This window comes from Oncorhynchus keta, chromosome 34 (assembly GCF_023373465.1).
Source record: "Oncorhynchus keta strain PuntledgeMale-10-30-2019 chromosome 34, Oket_V2, whole genome shotgun sequence".
Taxonomy (NCBI): Eukaryota; Metazoa; Chordata; class Actinopteri; order Salmoniformes; family Salmonidae; genus Oncorhynchus; species Oncorhynchus keta.
The window spans coordinates 34,784,255-34,800,747 of NC_068454.1; the positions used below are offsets into that span (position 1 = coordinate 34,784,255).

General features: G+C 45.4%; 1 protein-coding gene across 1 annotated transcript; it reads right to left on the bottom strand.

Moving 5' to 3' along the window:
- Positions 1–441: 441 nt before the first annotated feature.
- Positions 442–2,475, bottom strand: LOC118366998 (ADP-ribosylation factor-like protein 4C). The gene has a single exon (XM_035749915.2). The coding sequence runs from the start codon at positions 1,798–1,800 to the stop codon at positions 1,222–1,224; it is 579 nt and encodes a 192-aa protein (XP_035605808.1). The 5' UTR covers positions 1,801–2,475; the 3' UTR covers positions 442–1,221.
- Positions 2,476–16,493: the final 14,018 nt, after the last annotated feature.

The window sequence follows — 16,493 nt, forward strand, 5'->3', positions numbered from 1 at the left end:
AACACCTACATTCTAACACCAACGGGTAGGCCTATCCAAAACACCTACATTCTAACACCAACGGGTAGGCCTATCCAAAACACCTACATTCTAACACCAACTCACAAACCACGATAGGCTTGAGCATGTGTTAAATAGAGACATTTTGAGAGATCAAGTGACAACATTGAATAGATTCCCATTAGTTCATTGATAGACTGTGACCGCCCCTCCTGTCTTCCTCTCCTCTCCCTAATACACACCTTTGAAATGTGAGGGTCTCTCAGGGGAGATATAGAGACAAACCAGTCCATGTGTTCAGGTCAACAGTTCACCAGGTTTAAAATACATCTCCTGTTGATCACCGTCATCTTGGCCAGCTGTTGACATTATCCTCTTACTGTAGATTACATTTTACATTCCTCTATCACATCATGGAAATAAAAGTAATCAGTCACCATGCATTTTGTATACATTTTAATATTCAAAAAATAATTCAATTTGGGCTTTTTGGTACATACACAGCCTGTTTTTTGCTATACAGTGTAGTACTCTACTATTTTGTTAGGAAATTAAAAGTGCAAAGTAGTGGACCACGTTGCAGACAATGTTATCCTCAGTCCACCACGCATAGTAAACTTCAACGCTCCAAAGCCTTGTTGACCTCTGCATTAATAAACCCATACAGGGACTGAGGTGTGACTTTCATAATACACATATCTTGGTTTCAGTTTTTTTCTTCTCCATGAATGAACAGGGTCCATTTCATTGTGACCCACATCCACTTAACGTGCAAAGTAAAACTTGCTGTCCAAAGAAGCATTCCGTCAGAATGTCCATAGTCCATCGCAGTATAGGCCTATACTGTATGGGATGCTTCTTCAAAATAACATGTTGAGCTACATATTTATAGTCCGTGGTAAAGCAGGAAATGACGGGCCAGCCCGCATTCATGTAATGCTTTTGTTCCTATGATAAAAGTAATATCAAGTTTGTTTTGGTTAACCTTAGTAAATATCTTGCACCAATAGGATCACCCTCTTGCGTGCAAAAGCATCATTCAGCTATAGGATTCACAGCGTCAGCAACTTTTACAACCCAATGAAAGGAAATACAACAATCACCGCAAAGTAAATGTCATTTTAGGGCAACATTGGCATACCCAAACAGCATTTAGATACAGTAATGTGGCGTAGGTTTAGGTTAATGAACGGTCCATAGGCTACGACCCATAGGCGGTCGTTATCGTTTCTTCTTTTGCTTTAAAGACTTTCTCCGCTTTACAATCATCTCATATAGTTTGTCCATACCCTCGTGGAGTCCCTCGCCAATTATGGCGCAGCAAGGTTGGACGTGGTATGTGGTGGATGGGGTGAGCTCGTGGAGAGCCAGCTGTTTTTCAATGTCCGCGACTGGAAGAGATTTGGGCAGGTCCTGCTTGTTGGCTATCACCAGCAGCGGTGTCCCCTGGTTCTCCGCGAATTTGGTAACTTTATGCAGTTCCGTTTTAGCCTCCTCCAACCGATCGACGTCTACCGAGTCCACCACATAGATGATGCCGTCCGTGCAACGACTGTAGGATTTCCATAGGGGTCGGAGCTTCTCCTGGCCTCCGACGTCCCAGAAGTGACAGCTGATCCCCTTTGCCGTACCATTACTGAGTTTGATTTTCTCTGTGTTGAATCCAATTGTTGGCACGGTGTTTACGAATTCGTTGAATTTCAGACGATAAAGAACAGTCGTTTTGCCAGCCGAATCCAACCCCAGCATCACAATGTGAAGGGATTGGAAAGCAGATATGTTAGAGAAACTGTTGCCCATTTTCAATAGCAGGTGAAGGGAACGTCTAGCTTCTCTACAGAACCAATGTGATGACCTAAAACAGCGTTTCAATGTTCAATAGGCTCGTCGATGAATCCACAACAACGATAGCCTATCAACAAACGTAAAGTCAATGTGTTTACAGGCCCGACGTGCGCTTTGGATGGTTCATCCTCGTTTTCAACCTCAGAAGCATTGGGGAACAGTGTCCTCATCTGTAGGACGCAGCGCGGGGTTCATTAGAATTCTTCTCCACACTCCAGTTAATATTCATTTCATTACGCAACTGTCGAACTCCCCACACTCACCAGACAGCTAAAGGACGATCCTGGTGGGTTACAACAAACACACTGCTTGCTGTCTCTCTCTACTGTTTTCTCCGTGAGCACTGCGCACTCGTCTCCCGTCCCCACGTCTCCTCTATAGGCACGTTGGCTGTCCAAAAAACGAGCCTCCGTTCCGGGATAGGAGAAAGAAAAAAAATCCACCTGCGATTCGTGGATGAGTCCAAATTATCGCGAGAAATGGCTACACTGCGTCCATAAACAAAATGACAATCATCGCAGCTATGAATTTGGGTTGATGTTATGAGCTCTATGGTAGGCTACGTGACGGCACATGCGGTCCGACTCCTACCACTGCGGCCGCAGCATACACACTGATGAGGGAGCAGAAAGCAAAACAGCGCAGTAGCCTGCCTACCATAACATACGCTCCACCCATTCGGGCCATGCCAAACAAACTGCACATGTATTATTATTGTGGCCACATGCACGTTGCTATGGCCACATGTACGTTGTTATTTCGTGCTTATCAACATGCATATCGAAATCCATATAGCTAGAAATGTATATGCGTAATAAATAGCCTACCCCTTTGCGTATTTCTAATTTGATTGGATTCACCAATAGGCCTGTGGATTAAAGGAGTGAGAATATTCCAGATAATGATAACTAAAATGTACACAGTGCAAATAATAGGCCTAGGTTTAAAGCATGCGCCTATGCAGCCGTGCAAGCTATTGATCAACGAGAATGCTTATTAGTTAATACATTAGTAGGTATTTTAATATTGAGAATGAGCACCTTATTGTAGGTATTGGCTACGAATTACTATTTCGATGTCACTTTATGTGCATAACATTAGTATAACGTAAAAAACAATTGAACTGGTTCTAGTAATATGCCTAATATCTTAAATACATGCACAATTAAACGATTAACTATAACTATATTCAGTAGAGAGCATTTGTATAGGTTTAACCATTTCAGAATTCCCTCCTGAGATTATAGTGCAACATTTTCATAAGGGTAAAGAGGTTTTTTGATAGAAGTCAATACACGGAGGACGACGCCACCTTCTGTCGAAGCCCAGAAACAACATACCGTAAATAAATAGAAGCACGCTTAAGCGCATACTATTTTGTGGGGACTGGGGACATTTCAATGACACCTCTATCATGTCATGTTTGAATAGGTTCATAAACAAATCCAGTCATGTGATAAGCCTCCCCTAACCTATATGATAGAATAGGTTTATGTTCAGAAAGGGTAAAGCATTTGCCTTGGTGTTGGTTAAACCTTGTTTACTAATCCAAGCTACTAGAGCATTCGTTTACTAACCATGATACAGGAATTTGAGGTGACATAAATTCCAGCAGGGCACTATAGCAGGACTGCACCTACCTCATGTGAAAAGCATCCATCCCTCAGCAACACTCCAACGTAGCCTAGTGGTAAGAGCGTTGGACTAGTGACCGGAAGGTTGCGAGTTCAAACCCCTGAGCTGACAAGGTACAAATCTGTCGTTCTGCCCCTGAACACGCAGTTAACCCACTGTTCCCAGGCCTTCATTGAAAATAAGAATGTGTTCTTAACTGACTTGCCTGGTTAAATAAAGGTAAAAAAAACAAAAAAAACATGCTGTTCCAGGTTTTGGTTGTCATTCTCAATTCTGCCCCTGAAAAAAACACAGATTATTGAGTGTTATGGGACTGGGTTTACTATTTCAAACCATAGAAATCCAGGTATCCAAATGGTGATTTAGAACTGTGGACATGTTGAAAAAGCAAGTGTGAAAGCTGTGTGGTAGAGGATGTCCTATATAGGTGTAGTAGGGATACGCTAGCTGCTTTTGGCCTGATTCCACACAATAATAACCCACCTACACACCCATATACATTTGGGTACATAATACATACTGGGTCATACATACTGGGTCGGAACCCCTTTCTGTGCAAATGGGTCCTGGACTTCCTGACACGCCAACCCCAAGTGGGGAAGAAAGAGAACAACACCTTTGCCACGCTGATCCTCAACACAGGGCCCCATATAAGTGCGTGTGCTCAGCCCCCTCCTGTACTCCCTGTTCACTCATGACTGCGTGGCACTGGTGGAAAATGTACCCAATTGTCATACTTGAGTAAAATTATAGATACCTTAACAGAAAGTTACTCAAGTAAAAGTGAAAGTACCCCAGTAAAATACTACTTGAGTAAAAGTCTGAAAGTATTTGTTTGAATATTAATAATCTTGTTTCTCATGGTCTGAGAGTCCTTTAGGTGCCTTTTGGCAAACTCCATATGGGTTGTCATGTGCATTTTACTGAGGAGAGTCTTCCGTCTGGCCACTCTACCTTAAAGGTCTGATTGGTGGAGTCCTGCAGAGATGGTTATCCTTCTGGAAGATTCTCCCATCTCCACAGAGGAACTCTGGAGCCATGGTCACCTCCCTGACTAAGGCATTTCTCCCCCGGTTGCTAAGTTTTGTTTGGCGGCCAGATCCAGGAGTCTTGGTAATTCCAAACTTTTTCCATTTAAGAATGATGGAGGTCACTGTGTTCTTGGGGACCTTCAATGCTGCAGAAATGTTTTGGTACCATTCCCAAGATCTGTGCCTCGACACAATCCTGTCTCGGCGCTCTACAGACAATTCGTTTGACCTCATGGCATGGTTTTTGCTCTGACATGCGCTGTCAACTGTGAGACCTTATATAGACAGGTGTGTGCCTTTCCAAATCATGTACAATCAATTTAATTTACCACGGACGGACTCCAATCAAGTTGTATAAACATCTCAAGGATGATCAATGGAAACTGGATGCACCTGAGCTCAATTTCGAGTCTCATAACAAATGGTCTGAATACTTATGTAAATAAGGTATTTTTCTAGGTGTATATTTTTTATAAATTTGCAAAAATTTTTAAAAAGCTTTTTCCACTTTGTCATTATGGGGTATTGTGTGTAGATTGCTGAGGGGACTTAAACAAAAATCAATTTTAGAATTAGGCTGTAGCATAACAGAATGTGGAAAAAGTCAAGGGGTTAGAATACTTTCTGAATGCACTGTGTATACTGTATTTTTGACATAGCTTATTCAAATGTTTATACTACTACTGTACAGTGCATTTTAGTTACACTGTTTATACACACCACACATTTATTTATATACAGGATTCTTGACATAGCTCCCGCTAATATATCTACTACTGTACATATAATTCATAGAATTCATCCGGCGTAGATGCGTGTTGATTGCATGTGGATTGCTATTACAGTGCTATTTGGGTTCTTAATTGGATTTGTTTCGACATTTCCTGATTTCTTGTTGCTCTTTCTGTTTTTTTTCAATTGATTATTTGTGTACGTGTTTGACATTTTACTGCATTGTTAGGAGTTAGTAACATAAGCATTTCGCTGCACATGCTATGACATCTGATAACTGGTGTACAAGACCAATAAACTTCTATTCAATTTTTCACATTTAGAACTGATAGGCTTATAATACATGAAACTGTCAAAAACAGTTGAAAAACATTGGTATCGTCATTCACTCTGACCCCAGAAAACCAACTGTAATCCTGTTGTATTCTAGTAGCCTTCATTCCACAAATACACAGAGATAATGTAATGCTCTGGGTGTCGTGGGTGTGGAGTCAAACGCAGGAGACAGAGAGTGCCGGGAAGGGAAACCACCCTCGGTCGGACTCGTGACAGTACCCCCCCGACGGCCTCGAGGTCGCCCCGGAGGAGGAGGTGCAGGGCGATCCGGATGGAGGCGATGGAAATCCCTCAACATGGATGGATCCAAGATGTCCCCCACCGGTACCCAGCACTCTCCTCCGGGCCGTACCCCTCCCAGTCCACGAGGTACTGCAGGCCCCTCACCCCGTCTTTTACACCTGCATTGTTTCTTGAGTCCAGAATGGCCCGGCTATATTGAATTTGATTTGATTTGATTTGACGCCGGGGACCCCTCGATGTCCAAAGAGGAGGGTACCCCAACACACACTGAAAAGGGGACACGTTAGTAGAGGACCCAGTGGCGGAGTGAGTTCTGAGCCATTTCAGCCCAGGGCAATGATTCCTGGATGGCCCTCCAGGTGCCCACTCCCCTGGCCGATCCTGGCAGGATACCCCCAACACACACTGAAAGGGGACCGTAGTGAGAAACCTACCCACCTCCTGGTTCACTCTCACTCTCCACCTGCCCATTACTCTCGGGGTGATAACCGGAGGTCAGGCTGACAGAGACCCCCAAGCGTTCCATGAACGCTCTCCATACCCGAGACGTGAATTGGGGGCCCCGATCAGAAACGATGTCCTCCGGCACCCCGTAGTGCCGAAAGACATGGGTGAATAACGCCTCCGCAGTCTGTAGGGCTGTAGGGATACCGGGCAACGGGAGGAGACGGCAGGACTTAGAGAACCGATCCACAATCACTAGAACCGTGGTGTTCCCCTGAGACGGCGGAAGATCGGTCAGGAAATCTATGGACAGATGTGACCATGGCCGCTGTGGAACGGGGAGGGGTTGTAGCTTCCCTCTAGGAAGGTGCCTAGGAGCCTTACTCTGAGCGCACACTGAACAGGAGGAGACATAACCCTTAACGTCCTTAGCCAACGTAGGCCACCAATACCTCCCCTGAAGGCTCCCCACTGTCCTCGTCACACCAGGGTGACCCGAGGAGGGTAGGACGTGAGCCCACCGAATCAGTTTGTCCCGAACACCAAGCGGCACGTACCTTCGCCCCGCTGGACACTGAGGAGGCGTGGGTTCAGCCCGTAACGCCCGCTCGATGTCCGAGTCCACCTCCCATACCACTGGTGCTACCAGCTTTGAGGCGGGAAGGATGGGAGTAGGTTCGGTGGACCCATGCTCCATGTCGTAAAGGCGGGACAGTGCGTCAGCCCGGTCTATAAGACAATGTAAACCGGAACCGGGTGAAGAATATGGCCCACCTTGCCTGATGTGGGTTAAGTCTCCTAGCTGCCTGAATATACTCCAGGTTCTGGTAGTCGGTCCAGATGAGAAAGGGGTGCTTAGCCCCCCCAAGCAAGTGTCTCCACACCTTCAGAGCTCTAACCACCGCTAGCAACTCCCGGTCCCCCACATCATAGTTACGCTCCGCTGGGCTGAGCTTCCTTGAGAAGAAAGCGCAGGGGCGGAGTTTTGGTGGCGTACCCGAGCGCTGTGATAGCACGGCACCCACCCCAGCCTCGGAATGCTAGAGAGGGGTCCGGATGCGCCAACACGGGCGCATCAGTGAACAGCGCCTTCAACTTGTTGAATGCTCCGTCCGCCTCTGCTGACCACTGCAACCGCACTGGGCCCCCCTTCAGCAGTGAGGTAATGGGAGCCACTATCTGGCCAAAACCCCGGATAAACCTCCCGGCCCTAATGGGGTCGCCCTCCATCACTACCCCCGAGGTGGAAATGCGATATCCCAGAAAAGAGACGGCTCGTTTGACGTATAGGTCATGCTCCAGCAGTCTACCAAGCACCTTGCGCACCAGAGACACATGCGCGGAAAAACGGCTGGAGCATTTTTTTACCCATATGGCATGACAAGGTACTCATAGTGGCCTGATGTGGTACTAAATGCGGTTTTCCACTCGTCTCCCGTCCGAATACGCACCAGACTATACGCGTTCCTGAGATCCAGTTTTTTGAAGAACTGCGCTCCGTGGAATGATTCCACCACCGTAGCGATGAGAGGTAGAGGGTAACTATACCCCACTGTGATGGCGTTTAGACCTCTATAATTGATACACGGACGCAAACCTCCCTCCTTTTTCCTCACAAAAAAGGAACTCGAGGAGACGGGTGAAATGGAGGGCCGAATGTACCCCTGTCCCAGCGACTCCGTGACATATGTCTCCATTGCCAACGTCTCCTCCTGGGACAGCGGGTACACGTGACTCTTGGGAAGCGCAGCGTCTACCTGGAGATCTATGTACAATCCCTTCCCGGTCGATAAGGTGGTAATTTAGTCGCTTTCACTTTACTGAAAGCGATTGCCAAATCGGCATACTCGGGGGGAATGCACACCGTGGAACCCTGGTCTGGACTCTCCACCGGACTTGGCACCGATGGAAACTCCCAAACACCTTCCAGAACACTCCTCTGACCACCCCTAGAGAACCCCCTGTCTCCACGAAATTTTAGGATTGTGCCGGGCCAGCCAGGGAGTCCCCAGCACCACTGGAAACGCAGGCGAATCAATAATAAAAAAACTGATACGCTCCCTATGATTCCCCTGCGTCACCATGTCCAGTGGGATCGTGGTCTCCCTGACCATCCCTGACCCTAAAGGCCGGCTATCTAGGGAGTGCACGGGGAAAGGAGAATCTATCGGCACCAGCGGAACCCCTAACTTAAGGGCGAGTCCGCGATCCATAAAGTTCCCAGCTGCGCCTGAATCGACTAGCGCTCTATGCTGGGAAGAGGGAAAAAAGTGAAGAAAGTTTAAGTTTAAAGTTTAAGTTTAAGACAAACATGTGGCCAACAGGGGGTTCTGGGTGAGTTTGATGCTGACTCACCTGGGGTGACCGAGAAGCGTTCCGCCTGCCATCTCTACTCCCAGACGGACCCCCCCAGCACCGATCAGACGTGTGTCCTCTCCGACCACAGTTGGTGCAGGGAAGGCCTCCTCCTCTGGTACCCCTCGGCGCAGCCCACGTAACGGGAGCGGAGGGGCTGGGTGTTGGAACGCACAGGACCCTCTCTGAACGCCCGCGGGCAGCCAGCAGATTGTCCAGTCGAATGGACATGTCAATTAGCTGATCCAGTGAAAGAGTGGTGTCCCGACACGCTAACTCCCGGCGGACGTCCTCTCGGAGACTACACCTGTAGTGGTCCATAAGGGCCCTGTCGTTCCACCCAGATCCGGCTGCCAAGGTCCGGAACTCCAGCGCGTAATCCTGGGCGCTCCTCCTCTCCTGCCTGAGATGAAATAGTCGTTCTCCCACCACTCGGCCGTCTAGAGGGTGATCAAACACGGCACGGAAGCGGCGGGAAAACTCTGGGAAAACTCTGAGTCTGGGCCATTCCAGAGCACGACCCGTGAGGCAGGAGATGAGGACACTCACCCTCTCTGCTCCTGAGGGAGTGGGTCTGACGGTGGCCAGGTATAGCTCCAGCTGAAGCAGAAACCCCTGGCAACCCGCCGCCGCTCCATCATAAGCCCTCGGTAGCGTCAGACGGAGGGTGCTGGAGTTGGGAGATGGGGAGTCCGGAGCCGGGGGTGCCGAAGGTGGAGAGAGGAGACCACTCCTCTCCCATCGGTCCATCTCTCCATCACTTGATCCATCGTGGATCCGATCCGATGGAGGACGGTGGTGTGGTGGAGAACCCGTTCCTCCATCGATGGGAGAGGGTTGGCTGCTGCTCCTGCTGACTCCATTCAATTTGATAGGTGTGGGATTCTGTAATGCTCCGGGTGTCGTGGGTGTGGAGTCAAACGCAGGAGACAGAGAGTGCAATGCTGTGCGTCTTTAATAGCACCAACGCACCACAGGGTGCTCACAATAGTAACGGCCCCAAACACAGGGAATGAAAATGTACAACGGAAAAATCACGACCAGGCACTAACACGTACCTCTACAACAGAGCCGAAGGTTACACTGAAATAATCCCGCACAACAACCAGGCGGGCCGGCTGTCTAATAAAGACAAACTAATCATACATAAACAGGTGCTACCAATAAACATACAAGGAGGGGTGGAAAGACAATCAGTGGCAGCTAATAGGCCGGTGACGACGACCGCCGGGCGCCACCCGCCCGGGAAGGGAAACCACCCTCGGTCGGACTCATGACAGATAAGCCCCTTACTTAACAGAACACATGCACATACTGTATCTGATAGCTGCCCCATCCCATATGTTCCTGGTTGGGTCTGAAATTCAAAACATTAGCAGAGGGCATGAAAGGGCATAGGCTATACAAATGAATGCTCCACTTGACCCTAATAAAAACATAAAATAGCCTACTCATATTCAATTTCAGCAATTGATGTTTGATTAATTTCATTGTGAACATATGGGAATACGGAAGTGATTGTTAATTGCCATTAGCAGAGTTGCTATGAACCCAGATTTATATTAATGTTAAAGGGATCCTCGTTAGCCACTTTATCATTTAATCAGAATTTCTCTGTCCTCCACAGGCCTTGTTTTATATAATCTAATGAAGTAGCAACAGAGGAGTGCTCACTCTGATTGATGACTGGAGGGGAGGGGGCCTCACTCTCTTTTCTCTCTCTCTCTCTCTTTTACATCTTCAGTCCTCACCCTCCATTTCCCTTTCACCCAGCAGACATGTGTGCCGCTATCCTTGTGGGAACCAAATAATGGATTCCCACCCACAATTATATTTTTCCTAACCCTAATTCTAACCCTAACCCCTAACCCTAATCTTAATTTGAACACTAATCCCAACTATAACCCTGAAACTAACCCCTAAGCCTAAAATAGTATTCTTCCTCGTGTGGACTTGCAAAATGTCCACATTTGTCCGAATTTTCCTTGTTTTACTATCCTTGTGAGGATTTCTAAACAAACACACACACATACACGCGCACTTTCTTCTCCTCATCCCCCTCGCACACACAGGCACACACACACACATTCCTTTCCCCCTGAAGTCACGAGGAGCTCTTAACAACAAAATCGGACAGCCCTAGTCTCCCTCAACCTATGCAGCCTCTGCTCTCGCTGTGGTAATGGGCACTGGTTAATATCTCATCTCTCTGGGCCGCCCCTCTGCTGACCCTGCCAAATGGAATGGTTCTCTGAGCTGTAGCCTGCACAAGCCTGGCATGATGCTTCAAGCCTTCTAATGGACACACAATCCCCCACAGAGAGGCACGGGGAGGAACAGGTTACCTAGAAGATGGCTCATTATCGTGGGAGTATATTGGAATGTATTTTCTCTACGTTTCAAGATTGAAAGGCTTTTGTGACGGACTGAAGATGTTTTAGTTCACAACTCATTATCACTGCCTGATCAGGGTGAAATTGTAAGGGTTTTATTTAGCACATTATGCTTCAGGTTTATGGTAGAGATCAGCAATGTGACATTAGGTTGGGTGGTAATAACTTCATACATTTATGATGGCAGTAATGTTTTAGCACTTCATCACTTCACTGAAACTTTAATGCTCAAAGAACAGAACCCAAATACATTTGAATATTTGTCCACTAGATGGCAGACTCTGACTCCAAACCCTTGCATCAAATTCTCGCTATCTTCTCCAGAGGTTATTACAATAAACTAAAATCGCACTATTTACACTAGCCACTAGATTAGGGTCAGGTCTAGTTCACAACTGAAGTAGATGGATGGTTTAATACCATCTGTATTTTCTATTTTCACAGCCACTGCAAAATATACATGCATACACACTCTAAAGTCAACCACCGCGCCATGTAACATCAGTCAAAGCAGCAAAAGCACACACTCATGCTAACACTCACTCTCCCCCCAGGTACAACTGTTTATCACTATTCCTCGGTGTGCCAGTCACTAAAGAAACATTGCACCACCCCCTCTCTCTCACACGCACGCACGCACGGACGGACGTACCAACGAGCGCACACACACATACTCCCAGGTGTGTTTCATCCTGCAGCAGGAGTTAGAGGGAGGGAGGGAGGGAGGAAGAGTTTTTTTTCAACCTGGCGTCTTAGAGGAGACCCAGCAGATGTGCTGTCAGTAATAATCCATCTCATTTTAGTTACCTCCGCTCCTCCTGCTTTTGATAAGACCTTAAAGATTCATTAAAGCTTAATTTCAGGAATCTGCAATCATTAAGTGCTTTTGGAGTAAATCCTACAATTTCCAATGAGAGTAATAAAAAGTAGCATTTTCTTACGTGATATGTTCATTCCACCAAGCATTTCGTTTTTTAGGGTTTTTCTTTGTGTGGGAGTGAGCCTTAGCCCAAATATTTGGACTGTGCTTGGACATGTTTTTTTGTTAGTTTCGGTCAGCCCAAGTCTTTAGAGTACACCACAAGGTGTGGTTAAATCGTTTTAGTCTACACTCCCGTTACCACATTGACTTGTGCAAATTTCATGCTAAATTGCAGCTCATCATGTCTAGACATGGTATGGTTGTGACGCAAAGATAAGATATTAAACATTCATGACTTAAATGAATGGAACTAGGTCACATTGAACTGTGTGCCATGGTACAAACCAATGGCCAGTGCTGGAAAAACTACCCAATTGTCATGAGGAAAAGTAAAGATACTTTAATAGAAAATGACTCAAGTAAAAGTCATACAGTAAAATACTACTTGAGTAAAAGTAAAAAAGTATTTGGTTTTATATATACTTAAGTATTGGAAGTAAATGTGGGCCTAATTGCTCAAATATACTTAACTATCAAAAGTAAAAGTAAAATAATAAATAATTTCAAATTAGAGAACCAGACTGCTCCATTTTTAAAATGTAATTTACGGATATCAAGGGGCACACTCCAACACTCAGATATCCTTTACAAATGAAGCATGTGTGTTTAGTGAGTCAGCCAGATCAGAGGCAGCAGGGATGACCAGGGTGGACTCTTGATAAGTATGTGAATTTGACCATTTTTCTGTCCTGCAAAGCATTCAAATGTAACGAGTGCTTTTGGCTGTCAGGAAAATGTATGGAGTAAAACGTTGTCAAAACTATAAATAGCAAAGTACAAATACTCCAAAAATCGACCTGCAGTGAGTAGTACTTTATGGTATTTTTTACTTAAGTACTTCACACCACTGCTACAAGTACCATTTTACCAATCTAGATCCAATACCAACACACCAGGTTTTCCACCATCTAGAACCAGTAACAAGACCAGCACACCAGGTTTACAACAAGCTATAATTTATGAATAGATGTAGGAGGAAAAGATCATGAGAACATTAATGGCTAGATTTTCGAGGACAAAAAGACATCATGTTCAGTACTGATAATAGGGTGGCAGCTTTTAGGTCCTGGTAATCTATAGCCAGTTTACGCAGTTATCTTGTCAGATACACAACACACACACACACACACACACACACACACACACACACACACACACACACACACACACACACACACACACACACACACACACACACACACACACACACACACACACACACACACACACACACACACACACACACACACCCCTATACAGTGCACCATTTATCTCTAGAAATGTCTATTGATATTCAATAAGGCATACCTGAGACTTCTTTCAACCAATGCTCTTTGAAGACGTTCTCAAGCTGCCATGTTAGCCTATGCACCTTTTAATGTCCATATTTTTCACCATTCACTACTATTGCTGAGGTTGAAATTAATACAAGTGAGATCTTATCTATAATACACTGAAATGACTTCTGATTGAAATATAATACACTGAAATGACTTCTGAAACTATAGACGTTTAACGTGTAGCCCTCCAGATTCGTTTTCACAAGCTTCCTCATTCATAGACAACTACCACCCATATTTACCCCACCCATTAAACAACACATCATACATTCTTACACATTGAACAAGAGGAACAACAATTCTGCGTCTGAATGGATATCCATAGACTTCTGGACATGCTTAGGCTGCTACCTTATCACAGGCACACAGGACCACCCACCCATGCTGACCTTAAAAGAGGTCCATGTTGACATTATTCTGAGGCTGACAGTTGCAGATAAAAGCCTGGGTTATGTCATGGTAGATACACCTCGCCATAAGCTGTAATGGGGGATAATGGTAGCAGACATCCCCAGCTTGCTGAAGAGAGCATCCTGACTTCTATTCTCAGGTGGAGCACGAGAGTGCTTTCTGGGGGTTGGGAGAGAGGGAGAGTGGATGTATGGAGGATAGGAAGATTGAATGAAATCCCACTTTCATGCTTCATGTATCAACAAAAGCATTGAAACGCTTTGATGTAAAGGTGGAGGATGTAGAGTGCGCGCGTGTGTGTACTCAAACATTTGGTCTCGTAGTTTGTGTACTCGCACATTGTACGTTCAACAGAGACAAGGCAGAGGAGGTTAAGATGGGCAAAAAAGCTACCCAATGTATGGCGTTAGTGTATACGTTGTGGAGGGTTGATGTTATGGCATTACATGATCTGAGAAAGTAGAGCAGACATGACATGGAGAGCCTGTAAGCCTATACACAAAGCCAAACAGCCCATAAAGTGGCTTCTAATAAATGATACTACCTCACTCTTACAATGAGTGCCATCTGCAAAGCCAATAGGCTGGAGGATGGGAAAACCGGTGAAGGTAGTTGAGTCCCAACTGTGACAGATACAGTTCTCATCTTTCTACAGAGAAAGAGATTACTGATATGGTGAGTTAGGGCTCATGCTTGGGAGGAAAGCCACTAGGTTACTGCTGTTGATGTCAAACCTTGCCTTAGTTCATCAACCTCCCATCGCATTGCACAGAAAAATACAGTAGTAGCTGAAAGGGAAGCTGTGCCAAAGAGACTCTGGGATGATGGCATGGATTCAGGCTGTGGCCTATTTCCCCACGTTGACATGGTAAATGTTTTACGGGCGGCACGGTGGCAGACAATCAGCTGATTCACCAGGGCCTTGTCAGAGAGGGGCTGCATGGGAACGAAGCTGGCTTCTGTTTGACATGGGCTGGCCTACCAGAGAGCATTCTGGGAAGGTTGTAATATCCATTAAGATCATGGTTTGGATACAGGAGTAGGATGCCATTTGTAACTTTCTGCCCTGCACTTTCACACTTCAAGCAGAGTAATATCATCTCAATGCAGAGATAAGAAATTCAAGTTTCAGCAAAGAAAATGACCCTGGTATTCGAAGCCATCAGCCTTTCCAAATGTATGCCAACCAAATCAACATAAGCTGGCCACACATTACACCATATTAATCTGCGATTTTGAAACAATTTGGGATCCACAAGCAACTCCTAGGATCACTGGTGAATTGTATCGTCGTAGGCTCTGACCAAGATGTCATAGGTCACATAATGTGGGTGGATGAAAGATGTGCAAAAGGGTTTTTGCTCTCTCCTGATCCGCATCTTAGGTCCCGATAGTTTTTCTGACATGCTAGCCATTTTCGTAACGTGTGTAGTGAGGGAGCTGCTACAATGCAACTTGTGCTCCTTTGCTCGGTAGAAGGGGACACTTCTTAAAGCCATGGGCAGTCGTATATTGTATAGGTCATTATCAATAAAATGTCACAATACGGTACAAAGCGTTCGATTGGCCTGCTGGGGGGTAAGGAGACTTCCAGCTACGCTAAAAACCATTGACAACTGCGTGCCGTTTTCAAGGGATTGTTAAATTCATTTGAACTATTTGGTTGTGATATCATCGCCATTTCAAGAGGATAGTCAGAACTACAAATGTTTGACTATTCCGTGCAAAGTAACTGCATGCTTTCATAAGTAAACATCAATTGATCATGTAAATTCCGATTGGTGAGGGTAGGCTCACGATATCTCTCAATATTGGCCACCATTAGTTGGATATTTGAGTGATATAAAATAAAAGTGAACTATACCTGACAAATATGAGTGGTTTAGGTTAACTTCCCATCCTTGTGGACTGGTTGCAAAGCAGCAGAAGGGCACATTTGCCGATGTAGCCTACTGTTAGCTGGTCATGTTTTCTTTGCAAGCTCAGCAGAAACTTTGTACAGTAGGCTAAACATAGTGGTATGTAAACCGAATGTACTTTTTTCTCCAAACAATGTAGGCTTACCCAGCGAAGTTACCTAACATCCTCTTTTCAACATTGTTTTTGAGTGTTTAAACACAATTGATGCTGACAGACATGATAGGCAACATTGATTGATGGACCACGTCAAATTGGCTAGCTAGCTAATAACAGATCACGTCAATATGGCTAGCTAGCTAATAACAGATCACGTCAATATGGCTAGCTAGCTAATAACAGATCACGTCAATATGGCTAGCTAACAAGCTAACTTTCAGGGGATAAATGAGATGGCTATGTCCAAATATTACTTGATTTGCATGCCATCTTGCTTGCCATCTATAGTGGTGATGACAGTAGTCCAACAGACAACTTTACCAGGATGAGGACTTGAGGGTGTCAAGCTCTTTCCAAAAGCCGGATCTCTGATGAAACAAGCTAAATGGCACATGTTGTTTGTTTAGCTAGCTAGCTACATGCCAAATGAATAGGTTACCCTCATGTATCTGAATTTGCATGATCAATTGATGTTTATTGATCATGAAAAGCAGGCAGTTACTTGCTGTATAACTGATAGAACTAAATGTGGAACAATCGTAGATGTGTTGTTCTGACTATGCGATGCAAAAGGTGAGGATATAAAAACCAAATAGTTAACATGCCAAATCAAACGCTCTGCACCGCATTGTGACGTTTTTTTCGATAGCGATCTATAGCTCTGGGAATC

Excerpts from the sequence above, each read along its gene's own strand:
- LOC118366998 (XM_035749915.2), bottom strand. The coding sequence starts at position 1,800 with ATGGGCAACAGTTTCTCTAACATATCTGCTTTCCAATCCCTTCACATT.